At 37.4% G+C, this 22,849-nt stretch overlaps 2 protein-coding genes and 1 non-coding gene across 14 annotated transcripts in view; 1 reads left to right on the top strand and 2 right to left on the bottom strand.

The window, feature by feature from the left end:
- The window catches only part of TTC27 (tetratricopeptide repeat domain 27), a 144,014-nt gene extending 143,058 nt beyond the window's left edge, over nt 1–956 (bottom strand). For all 3 annotated transcript variants that reach the window (XM_010967622.3, XM_010967623.3, XM_045504787.2), the window contains exon 1: nt 651–956. In XM_010967622.3, the coding sequence (XP_010965924.2) occupies nt 651–750 (100 nt within the window). In that variant the 5' untranslated portion in view covers nt 751–956. The remainder of the gene's footprint in view (nt 1–650) is intronic.
- A 6,018-nt stretch (nt 957–6,974) lies between these two features.
- Nucleotides 6,975–22,849, bottom strand: part of BIRC6 (baculoviral IAP repeat containing 6) — a 197,178-nt gene continuing 181,303 nt past the window's right edge. For all 10 annotated transcript variants that reach the window (XM_074378695.1, XM_074378697.1, XM_074378694.1 and 7 more), the window contains 5 exons: nt 21,625–21,786; nt 17,952–18,029; nt 15,222–15,410; nt 11,665–11,799; nt 6,975–8,120 (listed from right to left, as the gene is read on the bottom strand). In XM_074378695.1, coding sequence (XP_074234796.1) covers nt 7,941–8,120; nt 11,665–11,799; nt 15,222–15,410; nt 17,952–18,029; nt 21,625–21,786 — 744 coding nt within the window. In that variant the 3' untranslated portion in view covers nt 6,975–7,940. The remainder of the gene's footprint in view (nt 8,121–11,664; nt 11,800–15,221; nt 15,411–17,951; nt 18,030–21,624; nt 21,787–22,849) is intronic.
- Nucleotides 10,878–10,952, top strand: TRNAN-GUU (transfer RNA asparagine (anticodon GUU)). Its single transcript has one exon. It is a non-coding gene; the product is annotated as a tRNA-Asn (tRNA).

The following is a 22,849-nucleotide window of genomic DNA, read 5'->3' as shown; positions in this document are numbered from 1 at the left end:
AGACCCAGACTTTAATAATTACCTCTCTCCCAAAGCACCTACTGTGTATACATACAAACATGGGTACGCGTGTGCGTACCCATACACACATATACAGGGCAATTATATACTGTCCTAAATTGTTATTTCTCTTATATGTCCAACCCAAATCCCACAACCAGATGTGCCTATACCCCACTAGTAAATAAATGTGCCTTTTAATTCTTTATCTCTCCGGTAAATGTGCTTTGGTTACGAGATTACATCTTTGCTGCCCCGTTTCAGCTTCTGTGCTTACCAGCTTTGTGGCCTTGAATAAATTACTTAACCAATCTGTACTTAAATGTCTTCATCTGCAAAATGAGAATAAAAGTAGTGTCTACCTTACATGTCTATTATAAAAATTAGATGACTGAATAAATGTTAAAGGATTAGAAAAATGTTATTACTGAACTCGGGAGATGAGAAGTTTGGGGTAAAGACATGCAGAGAGCCTAAGGACCACGGCCCCCATGTCAAGGATGCAATAACTCAAAGCCTTAAGGAATCAGCTAGATTTTGGTAAGAAAAAAATAAAACCAGGAGGGATGAAAACTCGGCCGCCGACACCCCTTCTCCCCACAGTCCCCACGCTGGCTTAAGTTCCTCCCTGGCAGGTGAACCCCTCTCACCCGAACCGGCGACTCCCTCCTGCTTCCACCGCTGCCTCTCAGTCTCAGTAGAGAAGCCCCTCAGAACTGCCAGCTCCGGGGTCCACATCACCCCAGACATCGCTGCAGCCAAAACAGGTTCCTACGACGGTCACACAGGCGTCAATAAAAAAAAAGTGAAAGGAGGAGTCTCCAATGACGCCGTAGACTAGTGGCGACAGTTCCTGTGAGTACAGCAACAGCCCTAGAACCCCATGTGAGGATACCGGCAGAAGGAGGCGGCCATGACGGCAGCGCGGGGAACCCTGGGAAACACACGCACACTCTCTGGCGCCGCTTCCGCCTAGGAGCCCAACCCGAGTCTTTGGCACTGAGCATGCCCAGTGGGGATGCCCCGCCCCGAGCGGGGAATGGGCAGTGTTTGGAGGGGGGTGCTAACTCGCCCCAGGCGCGCTGCGGGGAGCGGCAGCAACAGTGGAAGGCGTGGAGTCCTCCTTTACCGCCCCGGGGGGGAGACTGGTTAAAATGCTGCTCAAAGTCTTGCCTCACCGTGGTTTAAGTTGAAAGTCCGTGGCTTTGAGTCCTAAAACTTTTTTGGGTCAGAACTCTCCCGACTACTGATGAACGCAAAAGCACGTGGGCCTTTACTGCCAACATTGGGGTACCATTTCAGGGAATTGGAGACCCCGTGGAGTCCGCGAACCCCAGGTTAAGAACCTGGTCAGCAGAGAAGACTTTTTTATTCCTGAATGAATTGAAGAGTAAGAAAGTATCTGGTTTTGACGCTGCCACTACATAAATCAGGAGTGGGTGGGACATCTGGCCCGGCTGCTGGTGCAGAGCAGCTTTTGGAGGCTAGACTCCGAGCGCTGCAAAAACCTGCCGGCCCTGCGTGGCTGCTGCCCAGCACAAAGCTGCGCCTTATTCGCATGTCCTTTAATCTTCGTGGCCCCATACCTAGGCCGAAACCGAGCTCTGAGAGCCGGCCTTGGTGGGGCCTGCACTGTTGAGTATGCCTACCATACATGATCCAGTAGAAAGCTGCAGGGTGACTCTGACCACACGGGACTCAAAAGGAATCAAGTGCTGTTCTGGCAGAGCCTCCTCCAGGACCAGCTCCAAGGCAGGAAGCTGAATAATTCTTAATTCACTTTCTTCCGTAAAATCCAGAGCCCCTCCAGACTTTGGAAAAGGTGCTCAGCTCATCTCAGCCGCTGCCAGCGGATGCCAAAGGGAGCCAGACCCGAGCTGGGAGGGAAAAACAGATGCCCTGGAATGTTTTCTCACTGAGAAGTAATTGAAAAGTATTTGTGCAAAGAACAGTATTTGATCCGTGGGTCTATATGGTTTTTGAAGCAGAAAATCCAGCGCTGTGGAAACTATTTAGACAGTTGTTAAAGATCAACAGTTGCAGAAACACACTGACCACTACACCAAGTTCCTCATTTGTGTGTAGAGCCCCAATGACCCACAGGGTGAACTTGGAGCTTTCACTTTAATTCAAAGTTTATGTTTTAAATGTGATTTTTGATAACATGATACTAATTAAATCTGCTAATTTCCCTTGAAGCAACATGGACTTCAGTAATAAAGGGGAAAGAAAAAAATATAATCTCAATGTTTAAAAATACTGAGTGGAAACTGAGTTGGTGGGTGAGATATGTCCACTTTAAGATCAGTGTAGAGCCTGGCCTGGAAGGTGTGGGGAACCTGGATGTTACTATTTATGAATCTTTTTATCTTGTGCTGGTCAGATTTCTCAGGGACTCTTTAAAAATCTCCTACCTGGATGGTGTCTGGTTGACAGAATTCCAGAGCCAAGTGGAGCAAGAAGCCAGGAGTCTCAGAATTCAGGACCCAGTCTGTGTATTGGACCCTCTCCAGACCACCACAGAGGTGGTGGTGGGGAAGCAGTGGTTCTGGATGCCAACTGCCTGACGCAGCTGTGCAACAGTCCTCTTCATTCTAGCCCCTCCTCCTTCCACCCCATAATCTTCAGTCCCAGAGGCATCTCGTGCTCCTAGTTCCTGAGTCTCTCAGGGATTCTTCAGCGGAGATAAAAGTTGGTCTTAGCTTTCCCATTACATTTTTAGGATTGGGCTTTCCCTGGTCAGCTAAATCAGTTCCCTGGCTTCCAACATAAATGTTGTGGAAGCCATGTGGCTTAACTTCTAGTGGAAATAAAATTTTAAATGGCCCCCATGTTCAGGAATTATTGAATGTAATACTTTTACCTGATACTTCAGCTATGATTAAGATCCTGGGGCATTGTAAACTTGTCTGGAAGCCAGGGAGAATCATCCTGCCCATAATTCTGAAAGGAATGTTGCCCTTAAAGAGACCAACAGCACCAAATCTCTGTCATGGTTCAAAGAGATATTTCTCCAAATGGTAACTTAGAAAAACTGGCTAGAGAAACCCAACAGTTAGCCTCAAAAAAGGAAAAATAAGATTGGAAATTCAACAATTTTTGGTTTGATAAAAAGAGAAGCTCTGGTTTGGACCAAATAACTCAAATCCTACAGGAGACTAAAATCCCCACTCTCCACCATTGTGCGTGCATTAAACAATTAGTCTACTAACAAAATGATAGCCTTCATGAATCAGTATTGGTGATAATTAAGAAGGCCACAAAACCCGCCTACCTCACTTGTCCCAAGTATAACCCAGGGAAGACTGCTGGTTCTGCTCCCAGACATTTTAAACCGCTTACTGGACCATTTGAGGTCTGGCAAATAGGTTTCATACAACTTCCTCTGTCTAATGAAAATAAATATGGTTTGGTCCTAGTCTGTATGTTTTCATACTGGACCAAATCTTCCCCTTGCAGGCAGGCTACTGCCTCTTCTTTGGCTAAAGTCTTTTGAAAAAGATTACCTGGGAAATTCTTCAAGCTTCATAGTGATCAAGACACTCATTTTACTGGCCAAGTGCTTCAGCAAGTCTATGCTTCCTGGCTGGTTTTACAACACTTTCACCATGCTTACCACTCTCAATCCTCTGGTTTAGTGAAACACATTAACAGCATTGTTAAGACTCAACTGGCAAAATTTGTAGAGGTCCTCCAAATACCTTGGGCTAAGGCATTGTCATAGGTCCTTCTATCACAAAGGAAAAGATCAATAGATGATTTTATAATAATTTGAAACTTCTATGAGAAAAATTAAAAATTAAAAGGCCATCTGGAAAAAATACAAATATGATAAAAAATCAACATTCTACCATACAAATAGTTCATTTATATTAAGACATCCTAAGATAATACACAAAAAATGGGGAAAAGGCATGAACTGATCAAAGACAAATACAAATGGCTAATAAATACAATGTTGAAAAAATCCACACTAAAGCATATTTGATGATGATAGGTAAAAATTCCAGATTAAAAGAGTATAATAGTCAATGCTGGCCAGGGAATGGGAACATTAATTGAAACTGGAAGTATGAATCAATAAAACCTCTTTGGAAAGCAACTGGTCATTAAAAATATCAAACCCTTTGACCTAATAATTCTAGGCTTCATCATAAGGAAATAAAAGATATAGACCATGTTCATTATAGCATTATTTATAATTAGCAAAACAGAAATAACCTAAATGTCCAATAGTAAGGGATTAGTTAAGTACATCCACATTATGCAGCCATTTTCTTTTTTTCTCCCCTCCCCTGGCCTACCACCCCACCACTCTCCCCCCACCATTAATTTTCTTTAATGATAAAAAAGTACATAATGTATTGTTTAAAAGTTGATAAAATTGTACATACAATATACTAATTGTATAGAAAAGAGAATTATAGAAAATAGACTAGAAGGAAAGATATCAGAAAATTGTTTAATTTCGCACTTTGTATTTTTTCAGTATCTCCCCAATTTTCCATAATGAATACATTAAATTAGAAATATTGTAAGGCAAAAACCACCCCCTACAAACTCAGTATTACTGAAACCAAGGGAACCTGAGGCCCTGCCATGTTCTGACCATCTTGCCCAAGACTGAAGCACCAGTGCAGCAGTTTGGGCCAGCCTTGCACCCTCGCTGCCTGTTCCAGCTCTGAGTATCCAGAGTCACTAAGGTCTGCAACTGGGCCTACTCCCACTTCTAGGCAGATCCAGCAGGCATGTCTGTTTCCATATTGGAATCTTTTGGTCTAACCTGTCTCATTTCCTTCTAAGATTTGAAGCTTGTTTCAGCAAATGATACTGTTCCAGCATCTATGCACGAACATAGCAGAGTATTAACGCTTAATTGTGGAAACAATTAATTAATTAATACGGCAACAAATGCAAGTAGAAATTTGTCTACTAATCAGCTTTGGTTTAAGGAATAAATAACCAGTGAGTAATGCCTCACTAGGAACCAACCCTCAGTTGAGTTGTTCAGCACAGGGCTGCTCAAGCCACAGTCCACAGGCTGCGACCAGTCGGCAGTGGGCTAAGTATAAAGAGTAAGTGATGGCACGGTGTTGCACCATCTTCATTGTATTATATGAAGTACTGGTCTCTAACGGAAAGACCTTGGCCCTTCACCACAGTTTGACACACTAAGTAGAATGTCTCACCTCACCCATCCTACCCTAAATAAACCAAATTATAGGACACCAAAGGAAAAAAAACGTTTACAGTAACTTCTACATTTGTCTGACTTTAGAGATACTGGTCTTAATGCTAGAATGGTATCTACGCAGTTTATTTCCATACTTCTCTTTAAGGTAACAACTTCATAGTTAGTTTTATGAACTGACCGATTGGCTTTCCCAGTTTCTGCACACGCTCTCAGATCTAGGCCATCCTATGACTGCTGGCCTTTGCTCCAGTCTTCTCCAAGGCCTTCACACTCACCCTTCTCTCCTGGCTCTTCAGCCTGAAAACATGTTGAAGTTATTCTCATACCAAAAAAAATATACATTTCCCCAAGTTCTGTCAATTTTCCCTTCTTCTCCACCCCTTTCATTGCCCTAGTTTATGACCACCACCTGGACTCAAGCATGGGCTCTCAGCTGAGCTCCTTGCCACCCAAAAGTTGGCAGAACGATTTTCCTGAAACAGGACTGGACCAGGTTGCTCCTCTAATTAAAGCTACTGGAGAGCTCTCCATCACCTATGGGATGCCAGAGCTCCTCAACAGGACAGACAAGCTCTTCCATGACCCAATCTCTCCAACCTCTCCAGCATCACAGCATACATCCCACCCACCAACTGTTCCCATTTTGCCTCTTAAAACCCAATAGTATCAAACATGGTGCCATTAATTCAAGTTCTCCTTTTGCTCTCTTAAGAGTGGAATAACTTCTTCCCGCCTGGCTAACTTATTTATCCTCATCGTTCAAGACTCAGGATCCTTCCTTTAGGAAGCTCTTCCTGACCATGGCACCTCAGTGCGCATCAACATTTTGCCTGAGATGTCCCTCCTCAATGCTCTCAGTAGTACCCTGTCAATAACAGAATCGGAGAACTTACCATATTGCACTGACATTATGTTTTCATGCCTGTCACTCGACCCCCAAGTGCAGGAACTTGGGTGAACATAGCACAAAGTGAGCGCTCAAATGTTTGCTGGCACAAAGTCAAGATTTCAGATGGAACCAAATTAGACTAAAGTCTCAAATTTTAGACCTTAGACTTTGGTTTTTAAAAAAACATGAATTAGACTTATAGTACTGATACTGTTAGTTTGCTTTTATAAAGCTTTCTGAGGACTAATGATGTGGAATGGGGAAAATGATGCTACCTTACTGTAATGACTAAAAATAAAATCCAAAAATGGAGGCAAACAATACATTTAAACAGAAGCTTGTATCATCTATCCCTGACAGGACACTGACAGACCAAAAAATGAAAAACCAAAAAGCCTAGAGGATTGATGACTGTGCCTTTTACTTCTTATTGCTGATAATTTTACACTGAAATATAAGCTAGCATATCTGTGGGTGATATTTGACTCTTCTTTCTCACAAACTGAACTTCATTTTGTCATGCTTGGGGTAATTCACCACCCACTAGACCTACCAGTTATGTGTTTAAGAATCTCTGATTTCCTGGTCACACACTTATCTCCTTTAAGGAGCTCTGTACCTTGTTGAGAAGGTATCATTGTCCCTATTTCCCCTTTTCCTTCAGAGGACAACTCACTGTCAGAATACAGCTTCTCTTTCTGGTCAGCTCCAGATTAAGGTTCCCACGTGCCAGTTTATTTTATACAAATTCTGCCAAGAATCATCTTAGCTTTTCCTTTGTGATAATTGGTATTGAAAAAACATCCTTTCCTTTCCCATACGTAGGTCATGAAAGTGTTCAATTCTTTGTAGAAATAGCATTTCACACCTTTTAGAAACAAGACATACTAATACACCTAAGTCTTTATTTATTTGGCTCTAGGAAGAATTTGCATGAAAATGAGCCTATATGGCAGGTACAGAATGTACTGTAACAGCACCAGAGAGGTACATCCTCTCTGCTCTACAGAGCCTCAATGTTTAATACATACATGTGACGTTAGTAATAAAACCAGAGAGTCCAGGAAAAAAGGAGCCCTTTAGGAAAAATTCAGTTTAGCGTGACTTTTCAAATTGACCATTCCTTTTCATATGCTTAAATTCAAATAACGGATACATTCACAGGCCCAAATATTGGCATAGAATAAAATCATGTTCATTTATTTTTCTGCATCTTAGAATTAGAAGGCATAAAATTAAATATGTTGAATGTAATAAATTCATTCATACAAGTGCAAGTCTCCAGCTATAATGCATTTTATGGCAGATTTATCATTTAAAAAATGTACCAGTAAATCAAAAAAGAGGGATTATGTCCATTTAACTTTTATTGAAGTGTATGTAGGAGTCTTCAGAAATCAAATATGAGCATGAAGATATGGCCAAACATAAATTCTATCAAATTCAGTGAAAAGTTGCTGACTTTAAATAGTAGTTGTAAGAATGACCAATATATATTCTTTGTTAACAACCCCTCACTCTACAGTAAAAAAAAAAATAATAATAAACATTCAGTAAACATTCTTTCCTAAGGTAGTTTCCCTTATATATCAGTGATTTATCCATTTCTTTGTATACACAAATTTGTTGAACATACCAATCAGTGGTTCTCACAATTGAAAAATAAAAGCACAAAAAAGTTTACACTCTTGTACAGGTAAATAAAAGATCACCTTGAATTAAACTGGATCTCCTTAAGGGCGTAGTATAGTTTCAGTTTCATTACCTATTACATAATTAGTTTCTTACATACAAATATTGACATATTTGGCTTGTGCTTCAAAGCCTTTGTGTCTATGCAGTCCATGTCAACGCAGCTCATAATTTGAAGTCACTGGGGAGTTCTTTACTGCTGCTGGGCTTGACCTGATCATGCATTAGAGTCTCCTCAGCACCGGCTGTGGCACTGCACATCTCTGAGGCATCGTCGGCATCAGGGTCCAATCCTTCGGGACAGGGAAGTTTCAGCAGCTCTTCCCGGAGCTGAGCGGTGTGACGCTATGCAGGGAAAAATGAGTGACGTTAAAACTGCAAACTCCGGGATTCCAGCACAACATCACTGGAGGGAGGAGTTGAATTTAAAACAAAGCCCAAAGTATTAGGCCTACAGATATTAATTGAGGACCTCCCTTATGCTAGCTACTGTAACATGCAGTGAACAAAACTAGCAAAAATCTCTAACCTCAAAATAACTGATGTTGTTGATAAGCCCGGAGTACTGAGTAGCATGCACATTGCCTACCCATGGCCCAACCCCTGTAACAGAAACAGCATTACTAATGGCTTACAGGACACCAGTCATATGCTATATATACTCTCTTAAGTTAAAGAGAATAACCTCTTGACTTATAATACATGGAGCTCTGACTAAGTATTTCTGAGAGAAAGATAAGTCCATAAATATTTAAAATAAAACCACTGCTATTTTAGAGAATGAAAACAGTATTTATCAGGCCCTATGTAGAACGTTTGCAAAGTGTTTCATACTCATTATCTCACAAAATGATTGGAATACACTTGACAAATACTTTCTCATCAGAATTTTTAAAAATGTAAGCAGATGAAAAAGAAGATCTAGAGTGATTACATAACTGTGTATTACCCCATACTGACACTTCGGGAAGGATGTAGAGGCATTAATAGAGAGTGGTTGGTTAGAAACATTGTTTTAGTTTACAGTTTTCTAGTGGGAGAGAAATGATCTCAAATCTTACACCAAGGGCTCTGAAAATTAGTTGTGTCGATAGCTAACTTTGAAAATTAACCAGCATTTACAGAACAAGGCACTGTATTCAACAATGTAAAAGCAATGAGTAAAATATGGAAGATACAGCTGGATACAGAGTCGACTGAACTATGCCATTTTACCTAAGAGACTTGATCATCTGTGGATTTTGGTATCTGTCGGGGGTCCTGGAACTAATCGCTTATGTATATGGAAGACCAACTACATGATCTTTGACCTTGCAGAGGCTAAATTTTGGTTGGAGGTGTAAGACATATAAACAAGATAAGACAACTACACATTTGCAGCCATTTGTAAGCTTTCAATGTATATTTACATGTTGGCAACTCAAAAATTCTCTAGCCCAAATTTCCATTCCACTGTGGATAACAGGAGAAAACACTAACTGGGGAAGAAGGAAGAATCTGACAACTATAAGGGCCCCCAGCTGAGGTGGGAATACTATGCCTTTATTGTGGCATGAAATTGAACAACTGCATACTTTTCTCAAGTAGTACTCAGCAGCAAAAGTATATTTGAAATGATAAAACACTGGATTGATGCAGAGATAGAGATTTCCAAATCAGGGTAACACAGAAACAACATAGTATAAGAATTTGAGATATAAGCAAGACACTGACTGAAATAACAAAGACAAAGAAGCTGGACTTTAGCCACTGAGGTTTTGTGTAAGGAAAAGACATATCTTAACACACATTTGGGAAGGTTCAATCTGGTTATGTGCTATAAAAATAACTGGAAGGGGAAGAACCAGACGCAAGGAAGATTGAGCTATGGGAACTAAATAGGATAATGGGGAGGGGGGAATCCCCTTATGAAGGCAGCTCTGATAGGGCCAAGTACTGACCAGATAGGTAAATTAGATAAAGGGGGAGTTAAATAATATCTGAAGATTTTAAGACAGAGAAAAATTGTTTAAAATTAAGTAAATACAGAAAGTTAAGAAAACTTGACCAGAAGAAAGATAAGTTCTAATTTTGGATCTTCAATGAAGTAATGACATGTAAAATGCCAGTAATATGATTTGAAGAAAGCTAAAAGCAGACAACAGCTTAAAAAGGCACTTTTAAAGAGTAAATGGCCAATGTCAGGGGTATAGATACAATGACAGAGAAGGAGAATAAAATAGCCCTGAGGGCCAAACAGTAAGCCTTCAGGTACACAATCATTCAGAAAAAGGGGAAAGAAAAACATGCTGAAAGAATTACAGTGTGAGACAAAGAAGAGCCAACACAGCCTAGAGATGCACAGTCAACAGAAAAGACAACATCAGACCAGTGTTATGAAGGTGTTTAAAAGGTTGGCATTATAAGAGATTATACTGAAATCACCTAGTTGAAAAGTCAAGGCAGGCTCCCACGAAGTGAAATTTAAGCTGAAAAGTGAATGGAAGTGAGCCAGTAGAGCAGGAAAAAAGCAGAGTGAAAAGTAAGCATTTATAAAAGCCTGGAAGGGAGAGAGGTGCGTGGAGAGGTGAGCCAGGGTCACTGGCTCTGAGAACTGGAGAGTGGGTAACTTCAGTAGAATGGAAGTTAAACTGCAAGATGTTAATTACTGAGAGGGTGGTTTAAAAAGGGAAGCAAAAGTGTTAACAGCTCTAGTTTGATAGTAAAAGAGAAATATTTTTATAACAACAGGGACAAAATAAAACTAGCTTAGGAGGATACAAATGTTATGGAGAAAAATAATTTTTTTAAAAGGTTTTTATAAGGGAAATTTTCAAATAAATACAGAAGTGGGAGGAATATAAAATAAGCTCCCATGAATCTATCACCTAGCTTCAAAATTTATCAATTCATAGCCAGTCTTATTTGATCTATATCCCCACCACTTCTCTCATTTAATTTTGAAGCAAACTCCAGGCATCATACGGGTTTTCATTCATTAACATTTCTGTATGTAACCTGAAAAAATACGGACATTAAAAAAATTTAATGAAAAAGAACTAGTAAATCCTTATCATCATCATCTAATCATTTTAAGTGAAGATACTTTTAAAGTTAGAAGGAGGAGGGTATATAGCTCAGTGGTAGAACGCATGCCTGTTGTGTACGAGGTCCTGGGTTCAATCCCCAGTGCCTCCATTAAGGAGAAAGAAAGAAAAGAAAGAAAAGAAAGAAAAGAAAGAAAGAAAAGAAAGAAAGGAAGAAAGGAAGAAAGAAAGAAAGCATGAATAAAAGAGCTTAAAACAAAGTTAGAAGGAAAAGAGCCAGCAGAAAGAGAAAATTGAACATCACTGGTGGAGGATAAAAGGAACAGAGCTGAGTAAAGGCAGATAAGCCAAAGCAGGCAAAAAAGGGTGGCTGTTGAAGGTATGATTCCTGCAAACAAAAAAGTCTCCAAAACCATCATGTTCTACATTTCCATTCTGTGAATGTCCAAGACAACTGCTTGCCTCCCCCAGACAGGTCTGTCTCACAGACACTCCACCAATCAGCGGTTGGAGGCTCTGCAACTACCATCCCCCTCATTACTCCAACAATAAAATTCTGGAAGGGAAGAGGCCCAGGGAAAAGCCGAAGGAATAAAAAGTCATTCATGGAGCATATTTTGTTGCCATCATCTTCAAACAACTCTATGAAACTCTGTTGGCTCTGTCCCTATACTCATTTCTAATTTTAGAAACTGTCAATTCGTTGTCAAAAGCAATGTAACTTTTCTATAGGCTTTTGGGTAACATCTGAACTTAAAATAATAAATTTAATGTTTCTTTCTGGTGGCCATGGTTCTGTCAGTGAATATACAAATCTTGTTTTAAAGCCACCGACAAGGCCCCTGTTAGGGAGGGTCACTCACCTTGAGAGCTGCTGCGTGGTGAGACATGGTTCTGCCCACCCGCTTATCACTGCTGTATTGCTGGATGTCCGCAATCCACTCCTCACACTGGGCCATGATCTCAACTCTTTTCAAGTAAAAATGTTTATGTATAACCTTAAGAATAAAACAAGCAAGAGAACAAAATGTGTTCAGGTCAGAATTTAAAAGACAAAGTATGTGACATTCCAAAGAAATGAAATTTAAAAGACACTGTAATTTTTTTCTCTCCATAAAACTCAATGTGGTGAACTCTACACTAGTAACAAGGAAGAATAAGGATTATGACATCATGTCATGTGTTGAAATACCCAGTTCCATAGGAGAAAATAATGCCCAATCCCACTTAGACATTTCAATAGTTAATCCTATCCAGAGCGTACAAGACACACAGAATGTAACAGAGTCAGAAGGTGAATGTAAATAAACGAATAACCAGGAAAAAAGTACTGACAATAGAAAAACTGTCAATTTCTATTTTTAAAATAGAACTCAAAGAATACCTAGATGAGTAAAGAGATTCTAATGTCACAGGCATTTGCATAGAAATCAGAATATAGCCCTAAAATAGGCACTATTATTATTTTCTTTATTTGTCTTCTGGTTAATTTATGAACAAGAGTTTATCCTATGAAGTTATTTTCCTTGTGATAAATGTGTTTTACATTTCAGATTTTTAAAATTATCTCTGAAACACTGATAAACTTTCTGAGTAAGTAGTAAGAGTCTATTTTTGACAATTTAAGCTAGAAAACAGATCAATTTGGAAATATTCTTCTGTATTCTGGGTAAGCTACTTAGTATATTGCCCAATGAGCTTATCTCCCCTAAAGAAAAGGCAAAAATACCTACAAAGGAAAAATCATGAGGAAAACCTGAGAATGGAGGTAAAATGTCAACAAGTTATTGAGTTTCCAGAAGGATACTCTTTAAAAAAAGACAAAACAACAACTATAAAAAACCAAAAACAAATCCCAAAGAATACAGAGTAGCAAGTCACAACCAATTGGGAAAATGAGAAAAGCACTGATAGACAAGGGGTACTCCCTTTAATGTGAACTAGGTCTACAAGATGAGAAAGGATTATTGTTTCAAATTATACTTATTTACTTTTTATAAAAGTTATGCACCCCACTCTGAGTCCTGTGTTAAATTTATTCTTCTTCCAGAAGGAAGAAAAAAATTTAAGCATGAACCAACAAGTTATATTGACTGGTGTATACATTTACACAATTTTTTCAATACATTTAAAAAATGAAGTTTAACATACACAGAAAAGTGCCTAAATTGTATGTGTACAATTGACTGTGTTTTCCCACAGTGAACACACCAAAATAACCTCTACTCAGATAAGAAACATAACGTCACCAAGCACACCAGAGGCCTCGCTGCCACTTGTATATTTCTCACCATTAACCCTCCATTAATCCAAAAGTATAACTATACTGACTTCCTTAAGTATAAGTTAGTTTCACTCATTTTTGAACTTTCTATAAATGGAATCATATGTAATGTATTCCTTGTGCCTGGCTTCTTATGCTCTGTATTATGTTTATGATGTTTGTCAATGTTAATGTGTAAAGGCGTTCACTCATCTACATTGCTGTATTCCATTTTATGAATATCCCTTAATTTGTCCATTCATTTTCTTGATGGACAATTGGACTGTTTCCATTTTTTGGAAATTATGAATAATGCTATAAACGTTTTCTGCACCCAGTATGTATGTAATTACTACTGAGCATATACCAAGGAGTGGAACTGCTGGTCATAAAGCATGTACTTAGTTTATTACTTGCCAAACGGTCTTCCAAAGAGGCTGTACCTATTCATATTCCCACCAGGAAGTAAATCAGAGCTCCAGTTGTGCCACATCCTAACTTCTGGTATCAAAAGCCTTTAAACTCTCAAATATGATGAATAGGTAGACAAGAGGCAGACAATGCAGAGTTTTGCATGTTAGGGTAAGGACTCTGAATTTTCTTCTTCATTTAATGGGAAGTCATTGGAGTGAGATGATCTGATTATGTGGGGAGAATCACTGAAGAAGGGCAAAAGTGGAAGCAGGGACACCAGTTAGGAAACTACTTCAACAATTTAGGCAATAGATCATGGTGGCTTGAAACAGGCTGGCCAGGGCAAAGATGTTTCTTTATTACCAAATTTTGATTATGTTTTGAATGGTGAAGCTGAATTTGTCAACAGATTGAATGTGGTATGTGAGAAAAAAAGAAGCCACAGGTGGTCAGGGTTTTGGGCTTAGACGATGGTGCTTTTACTGAGAGAAGAAAGGAAGGAAGAATCAAGAGTGCAGTTTGACAATGCTATGCTTGAGGTGGCTATGATACATTCTAGCAGACTTGTCAAGTATTCATACATCTATCTGGATTCATTATTTGAGTCTTCAGGGCACTGAATAAATTAATTTATGATACAAACAGGAGGTATATAAGTTTTTCAAGGGCAGGAACTGAGTTTCATTTAGCCTTGAGTTCTGAGTACCTTACTGCAGTCCCTGGTAACAGCTGGTATTCAATACAGTTGCAAAATGAATTACTTAATATAAATAACCCAGGTTTGAAAAGGTACAAAATATCGTGATTAAGAGTGCACAAAAAAATACACATTTGTATTTCCAATAATATTAGGAAAAGTGATTTCCCACAGCCTTGAATGCAAGCCTCTGGAAAATATCCAACTTTGTTACTCAAAGTGCAAGTTCATTTAGTTAGTTTATAACAGAAGGAAAAAACACTGTGTCTACATTCCTTCAGAGTATATTCACTGATGCTACTTCTTGAGGAAGACTTCAGGAATGATGTTACATGGCAGTCATATATACCATATTAAAGATCAATTTTTTGTCAGATAAATACGCCAATTTTTCCTCTAAAATGCTGAGTTTCTAGCACAACCTAAGGAACTGATGATCAAGAGAAACAATTAGGAAAGAAAACTGTTTCACAAGAAAGTAAAAATAAGATGTGATGAAGGAATTTGTTATGACAGGTGAAAAATACAACCATATTTTAGGCAGACTAAGGAGAGAGCGCTAAGCACAGGGAAGAGTCACACTGCAGGATGTGGTAAAATAAAAGCACTTGACAGTATCAAGGGAGGTTTCAGAAATTAAACCCAACTTTTTCATAAAGAAAATGAAATGTCTTTTCTTTAATGTTCACACCCAGATATCAGTATAAGGGCAAAGTTTCTATTTGCAAGACGATCAGAAACTATCTTAACCTCTAACAAAAAGAATTACTTTTATAATAACATAACAAGCACATACAGTATGCTAGCAGAATGGTAGCTGTAAAAAATAAGGAATAAAATTGTTGCAAAAGAAAGTCAGATGTCTTCTAGGAAGTAAATGATTTAAAAATTCATCTGTATTCTATTATTACTGATTTTTTATGATTAAAAATGATAATAAAGTTTAATACACCACAGATACGCTAAAATAAAGGCAAGCACAATACTAACAAACTATATTCTGTAACATCTTTAATAAACTATTTCAGTAAGTTTATTAAATATACCTCTTTAAAACACGGTGAAGGGTTTCTGATTTGTTCTAGCATTGCCCACTTAACCGTTGCTTGTCGAATGTTCCCATCATATTCTCGAGAACTCTGTGTGCCACTGGGAGTGCCTCTGGACCGTTCATATCCTGGTTCATTAAAATAAGGCTCAGCTACTAATATAAGGGACTGAACAGACACCAACACCTGAGGAACAAAGAAATAAATAGTTATAATGGGACATTTTTACTTCTAGAGAGTGAATACCTTGCTTTATCAACCAGGAGTCCCTTTTAAACGTGCTTCCACATATTTTTATCACCAAAAAAATCCGTTAATAATTATGACATTGAAATACTTTATTATTATTTAATAATGAATAATAAATGTTATTTATTATTAAAGCGAAATTAAAATAGGCATAGTAGAATCTTATTGCTAGCTACTATACCAATCTAACTAGCTAATAGGGCATCTTTGGAGGCAGGAAAATGTTAGATACATCTGCCCATTTCAGAAATGAAAAAGAATTAGCAGTAGTTGTATTTTCATTAGAAAAGATGATTAAATAATATCAAGTGTATGCATCTTAGAAGTCAAGAGATATATTTTCCTAGGAAATTTTTTAAATGAGAACTTGAACCTGAAATATAAGACCTAAGAACAGATAAGGTTAAATACAATCAGAAGTAACACGTTACTGAGGCAATGGTCAAGTGTACAAAAGAAAGTGTTTAAACCTGTATAATTCTGAGGCAAAGATCTCATAATTTTTAAACTTTCTGAAACTAAATATATCACTGAAGGAAAGGAATTTTCCTTAGCTACATACTTTCCCCTAACTCAAACCTGACACTTCTGAAATAACACTCCAGGATATATTTATTAGTTCCTTTCGTCTTCCCTTTTAAATAATCTTCCTCTTAATTCTTCCCTGTGGAAATATGGCCCTGAGGGGGAGCTAAGCAGTTTTTAAGATGGATACCTAGTAACCTACAGAGCTGGAATTTGCCATTTACCATTATGTTTGTTTGCTCTTCATTTTTGTCCCCTCTTTGGTTTCCCCCAACTCATAAGGCAGCTCCTTTACTGAACACAGTTCTGAGTAGTTTGCTGGGGGTTGTACCAGCTCTGCCAATGACCCTGGCATGAAGTCTGGGACTTGTGAAGACCACTAATGAAGTCCCCGCATTCCTTCCATAGCCTCCTGACTCACACACACTGGCTGGCTGCAAGCTGAGCCCACATGGGCAGTATAGCATCTTGGCTTCAGAAGCCTGGTTTTGCCACTTACTAGCATGTGGCCTTGGGCAAATGTCCTAACTGCTCTAGACTCAGCTTCCTCATCTGTACAACGGATTCAATATATCCATAATATCTTATGACTGTCATGAGGATTAAATGAAAATGCATGTGAATAAAGAGTATATAATGTAGGGATGAAGAAAAAAAACAATCTTCCTCTTATGCGAGTAGGGTATATCCTGATTTTCTACAAAAGCAGAAAAAGAAATTAAATTAAAAACTTACCACAAATTAGTAACACAGGATTCAGTTACTTATTTAGCTCACATCCTTTGACACAAAATATTGTTTTATAAATCTCAGGCAGTGGTAGGTTCAAATTTATGAATTACTTCAGATTCACATGGTGCATTTGGTTTAAAACAGTTGAACCAAATAAAGTGAAGAATAGATGCTTTGTATATAGAACAAAGAAAACTACATTTGAGAAATGACTTGGAGGAATATTCTAGTAAATTCCCTAGCTACTCTGCATGAATCACGTAACCTCTTTTTTTCTTGATCTCCATACTAGCAAAAAGGAAAAACTTATAGCACTATTTCTTTAATTCATGAGGGTGCTGCAAGGTCTTTTCATATACTCTAAGAAAGTCACATCCTAAAGAATGATCTTTCATATCTTCTTTTACCTAATTCTAAATAATAATGTAGGAAAAGAATCCTTTCAGGGTAGGTCAACTTTAACAGGCTTACCCAGGGGTAATTTATGGTGATCTTTTTAAAGTAAACACTGTAAATGTGAGTTTACACTATTATGCAGCAACAGTGTCTTGTTTCTGTTTCTTCAGTGAACAAATAAGTTAACTCATTATTAATATACTTACTAGTCCACCTCTTCACTGGGATTCTGAAGTATTAATATAAAGCATCAGCAAAAAAATTTGATGGGATAGTATACAACATATTTTATGTGGAAATTAACTTATAAAATTCAAGACTATGTAATGTGTGTGTCAAATGCTCTGCGAAATAAGAACTACAAGTCCCAAGTTTTATGAATGCCAGGAAAATATTTCTAAGCCTCAGATGAGTCCCATTACTAACTAGATTATAGAAGAACCGTATCATGTGTGGAGAGAGATGTAATACTAATAGTGTGTTAAATTCTACTCAGCTGAGTTTGAGCCCTATAGTGACTGGGAGATGGGAGAGGGTAATCTGCCTTGTCTAATATTATTGTACCAGAGTGTACTTTAAGGGCGAGTTAGGGACTTATTAAAAGGCAATTCTGACAAAAAGAAATTTCTGTTTTGTGCCCTAACTTAACATTCTAAATTCCAAATGTGATGCTCACCTGTAAGTTATTTAATATGTACTTCCTATCAATCTAGCTTTTATTTTTTGTGGTTTACTATGTTTATTCTTGGTCACTAAAAACTTTTTTTTCTTAAACATAGATGGTTCTTTATTTTCTAAGTAAAACTGTCAGAGAAATTTGTTTACTTGCAAAAAGCTTGAGGTCTGAGGATTCCACTTCTCTTCTGGTCTTCCATGCCATGTATTTAAGATGCTTAAACAAACCTGAGGAAGAAGGGGAAGAAGTATACACAGAACTGAAAGAAGTGGTTGTTAAAAGTAAACTACCACAACTAGAAATAAAATTGAAATGCTATTATGTCAAAGTTGCTCAGTTTTACATCCCCAAACAAAACCCTATGGGTTGGTCTGTTAAAACAAATTGACATCTGCAATTATGATCTAAATCTGTGTGGCATTACAATTTTTTCATAATGAAAAATGAATTTGCAGCTACTACACATTAATAATAGTAACACTTTTAATGAAAAATAACTTTTTCAAACCAAAAAAAAAATTTGGTGAGGAAAAGTGGTACTATTTTACGTTTAAGAAAATCTCTTTTGAAATTTTATAAATTTTGAAAATATGATATAGCTTAACAAAAGAGATCTTGATTTCACATCTGCCTCTACATTCAATTTGTTGTAATATATTGTTCTGGTTGAAATGTATGAATAAAATCTGGCCTCACACAAACATTATGCTGAAAAGGGTCACAGATGCCCTGAAAGGGTCCTGAAGATCACCAGAGTCTCTCAGAACAAATTTTAAGACACATTAGATAGTTATTCACTCAGACAGCAAGAATGAACTTAAAGCATCTTCCAAACACAGGTTAACAGTCACTATAGGAATAAGAGAACCAGGGACATTTTATCTGTCCTTGTAAACTAACAATGTCATGTAATGGGTAACATATGAAAAACAAGCAGTCCTTAAAAAGCAGGGAAGTCCATTTCCTTGATATTCTTTTAATGCTCTGTGAAAAACATAATGCAAAATATGTCAATTTGTTAAATAGATAAACTTATTATTAATTTTAAAAGACTTGTATCTGAACAGCTTTGTGAATTATCTATTTAAAGTACTGACAGACATACCAGCCCACCTGATTTTTCTAGTATCTCTGTGACTACCAATGGCAGGGGTCTTATTCCTATCTACAGCTCTAGAACCTAAGGTTAAATGTTAGTTCCCATTGTGTAACAGAATACAAACTACACAATTCAGGACACTGGAGTCTCAAGCTCCCAATCTCTCCCCTATACCATTAAGTCTTAAGGGAGTCATTTCTTAAATACATTTTAACATTTACACTTAAACTCTATTTAAGTTCTAGTCTCTCTTTTGAATAAAGCCTATCAACATGGCTATTTTGTCCTCTCTGCTCAGATATAAAAGACTTGTCCTTTGTTCTCTCAAAGGAAGTAAGGTCTACCTCTGGTTAAATCTGCAATAAACCCAGAAAATGAATTCCAATTTTGTGATCTGAGCTTATGATAAAGACAAAATGATAATCTGTAAGCACAAATCTGAGACAGGCTGTACCTTTTAAAAATAAAAAATCTTAGGCCATCTTTTTCTTTTATTTATTCTATTTATTTATTATTCATTTTCCTATTTTTTCAATAAAGGTTATTACAAAATATTGAATATAGTTCCCTGTGCTCTACAGAAGAGAACTGTTTTCTATCTGTTTTTATATATAGTGGTTAAAATATGCAAATCTCAAACTCTCAAATTTATCCTTTCCCATACCCTTTACCCCATACTACAGTACTGTTTACTATGTCTTCTAGTCTGTTTCTGTTTTGTAGATGAGTTCATTAGTGTCCTCTTTTCTTTTTTAAGATTCCACATATATGTGATATCATACGGTTTTTTTTTTATTTCTTTTTTTTTTTTCCAATTGAAGTATATAGTCAGTTGCAGTATGTCAATTTCTGGTGTACAGCATAATGTCCCAATCATGCATCTTTCTGGCTTACTTCATTTAGAATGATGATCTTCAGGTCCATCCATGTGGCTGCAAATGGTATTATTTTATTCTTTTTTTATCACTTAGTAGTATTCCATTGTGCAAATATACCACAACTTCTTTATCCAGTCATCTGTCGATGGACATTCAGGTTGCTTCCATGTCTTGGCTACTGTATACAGTGCTGCTATCAACACTGGGGTGCATGCATCTTTTCAAAGTAAGGGTTTTCTCCAGATATATGCCCAGGAGTGAGATTGCTGGATCATAGGGTAAGTTTATTTTCAGTTTTTTGAGGAATCTCCATACTGTTTTCCATAATGGCTGCACCAAACTACATTCCCACCAGCAGTGTGGAAGGGTTCCCTTTTCTCCACAGCCTCTCCAGCATTTATTGCTTGTGGACTTTTTAATGGTAGACATTCTGACTGGTGTGCAGTCATACCTCACTGTAGTTTTGATTTGTGTTTCTCTGTTAATTAGTGATATTGAGCATTTTTTCATGTGCCTGTTGGTCATTTGTATGTTTTCTTTGGAGAATTGCTTGTTTAGGTGTTCTGCCCATTTGTGGATTGGGATTTTTGTTGTTGTTGTTGTTATTAAGTTGTATGAACTGTTTACATATTCTGGAAATTAAGCTTCCATCAGTCACATCATTTGCAAGTATTTTCTCCCATACATTTTGTTTTGCTTATGGTTTCCTTAGCTGTGCAAAAGCTTATAAGTTTACTTAGGTCCTGTTTGTTTATTTTTACTTTTTATTGCCTGGGTAGACTGCCTAAGGAGAACATTGCTAAGATTTATGTCAGAAAATGTCTTGCCTATCTTTTCCTATAGGAGGTTTATAGTGTCTTATCTTATATTTAAGTCTTTGAGCCATTTTGAGTTTATTTTTGTGTATGGAGTGTATTGCACTGATTTAAATGCGGCTGTGCAGTTTTCCCCACACTACTTGCTGAAGAGACTGTCTTTTCTCCATTGTATATTCTTGCCTCCTTTGTTGAAGATTACTTGACCATAGGCCTACGAGTTTATTTCTGGGCTCTCTATTCTGTTCCACTGATCCATATGACTGTTTTTGTGAACTTGGGCCATCTTTAATGAACCAGATCAACTTCAAGTATCTGTTATTCTCACATGATCAAAGAAGTGTCTGTTTATGAAGTCTGGAAATTTCTTTTGAGTGTCAAGTGATTTTTAACACTGAATACACTCAGCAGGGAATTTACTGTTGAAAGTTCATCAAACTGTCCAAAATTACTCTGAAAAGTGATGATTATTCTTTTAAGTCTAATTTTGAAAGGTTTATTGTCATATGAAATGATTTTTATTCTACCTCTCTGTCAACTTTTTTTGAGGGGCTAGGAATGCATCTTCCTATTTATAAAAAATATTAAAACACTTTAACACAAATTAAACTTTTAAAATAAGTTCACAATGGTATGTATCATGGAAAACATGGATAGTATCTTCAGGCACTTGTGAACAGATAACTGGAATTGGAGATGTTTGAAGTAAAGAAAAGTGAGAGGCACAGACAGACAATTTGGCTCTGTTTTCTGGGTGGAGATAGCTCTCAATTGGCCAAGGAATATGTGAGTAAGTTATTCCCTCAAAATAACATCTTAAGAGTACTTCTTAACACTGTTCTGTTTCTGCCCTTTTTGATTCCTTCACTCTCATTCCTCAAGCTGATCTTTGCATATAGGGAAAAGAAACATGAAAAAACCCATGTACTCTTGAAAAGAAGATAACTAAAACAAAATTTCTATTCAAATTACAAAGAACCTTTGGTTACAATACTTCGGCATTAGAAATAAAAGACTGCAATTACATTACCTTGCCATCATTATAAAGGTTTGGATTGAATCGCACACTATGACCACCAGTTGTCTCTAGATTCACAAGAGGGGGTGAACTGGGATAATCTTGAGGAAAATATACATCAAACTCAAAGCAGCCATTTGCGTAAGGAGTATCCGCTGGACCAGTTATCAGAACCTAGTATGCATATACAAACACAAAAACCTATGTTACTATTCCTAAACACCGCTATTCAGAAAAACAATTCAATGTGAAATGAGAACAATCTTCTTACATCCTGTATACATCTCTACCAGAAGCTGTTAAATATGAAGTTAAAAATTAAACACACATAGGACTAGGAAATGGTTTTAGGTTAAGATTTAAAGTGACTTGCTTTTGGCGAAAATGGTCTTTTGAAAGAGAGATGCCTGACTGGCGGCAGGAAAGCTTACTTTAACAGCATTTACCTTTTAACATATTAAGTTACTTTCTCCTAAGAGCTTTCCTGCATGATCTCTACCATATTTTCAACAATTTGAAATTCTTGGTACATTCATTATCATATCTCAAAGGTATGAGAGTAATTTTCTGCTTTAAATCTTCAGATAAGTTAATGTTTTAAGAAATTGATTACTTTTAACGATTTTTTTTCTGGGAAAATGAAACAAGCAAACAGGAGAAAAAGTTCTCATCTAACAACTTACTATAGAAAAGGTTATGAGAACAGTAGGTGTTTCCCTTAGGGTTATTGGTAGTCTAAAAAAACAGCACAGAACCCAACAGTCTGAGTAACTGTCAGAATTACTTAAGGAATTTTGTTTTAGTCAATCAACAGACAATAAGCATACAAGGCACGAGCAGCAAAGCCTCTGGTCCTGAAGAGCTACGTGTGGAGGCACGTGGTACTAGATAGAGCCTGAGTCGATGACAACTCTGCTTTGTATTTTGGGGCTCCAGCGTGGGATCCTTCATGTTAGGTACAGCATAGTGCTTAGCAGATACAAAATCACAAGTCTGAACTTATGTGGTCCATTTAGTGATAAAAGACTTTCCTAGGCAATCATCTAATAATTGGCTCTTTAGTAAGAGTCTGGTCAAATAGGCAAGGCCTATGAAATTTCCTCTGAAAAATTATCCAAAAAAGCAAAGAAACAAAAAACTGCCGTCAAATCAATGGGTCAATAGTTTTGGCTGTGTAGCTAAGGAAGACAGACTACTGAATCTATGAACTGAATCATGTAAAGTTCCTCCCTCCTCA

This window comes from Camelus bactrianus, chromosome 15 (genome assembly GCF_048773025.1).
Source record: "Camelus bactrianus isolate YW-2024 breed Bactrian camel chromosome 15, ASM4877302v1, whole genome shotgun sequence".
NCBI classification, from domain to species: Eukaryota; Metazoa; Chordata; class Mammalia; order Artiodactyla; family Camelidae; genus Camelus; species Camelus bactrianus.
The sequence above is the reverse complement of the archived record's forward strand: the minus strand, read 5'-3'. Positions and strand labels throughout refer to the sequence as shown.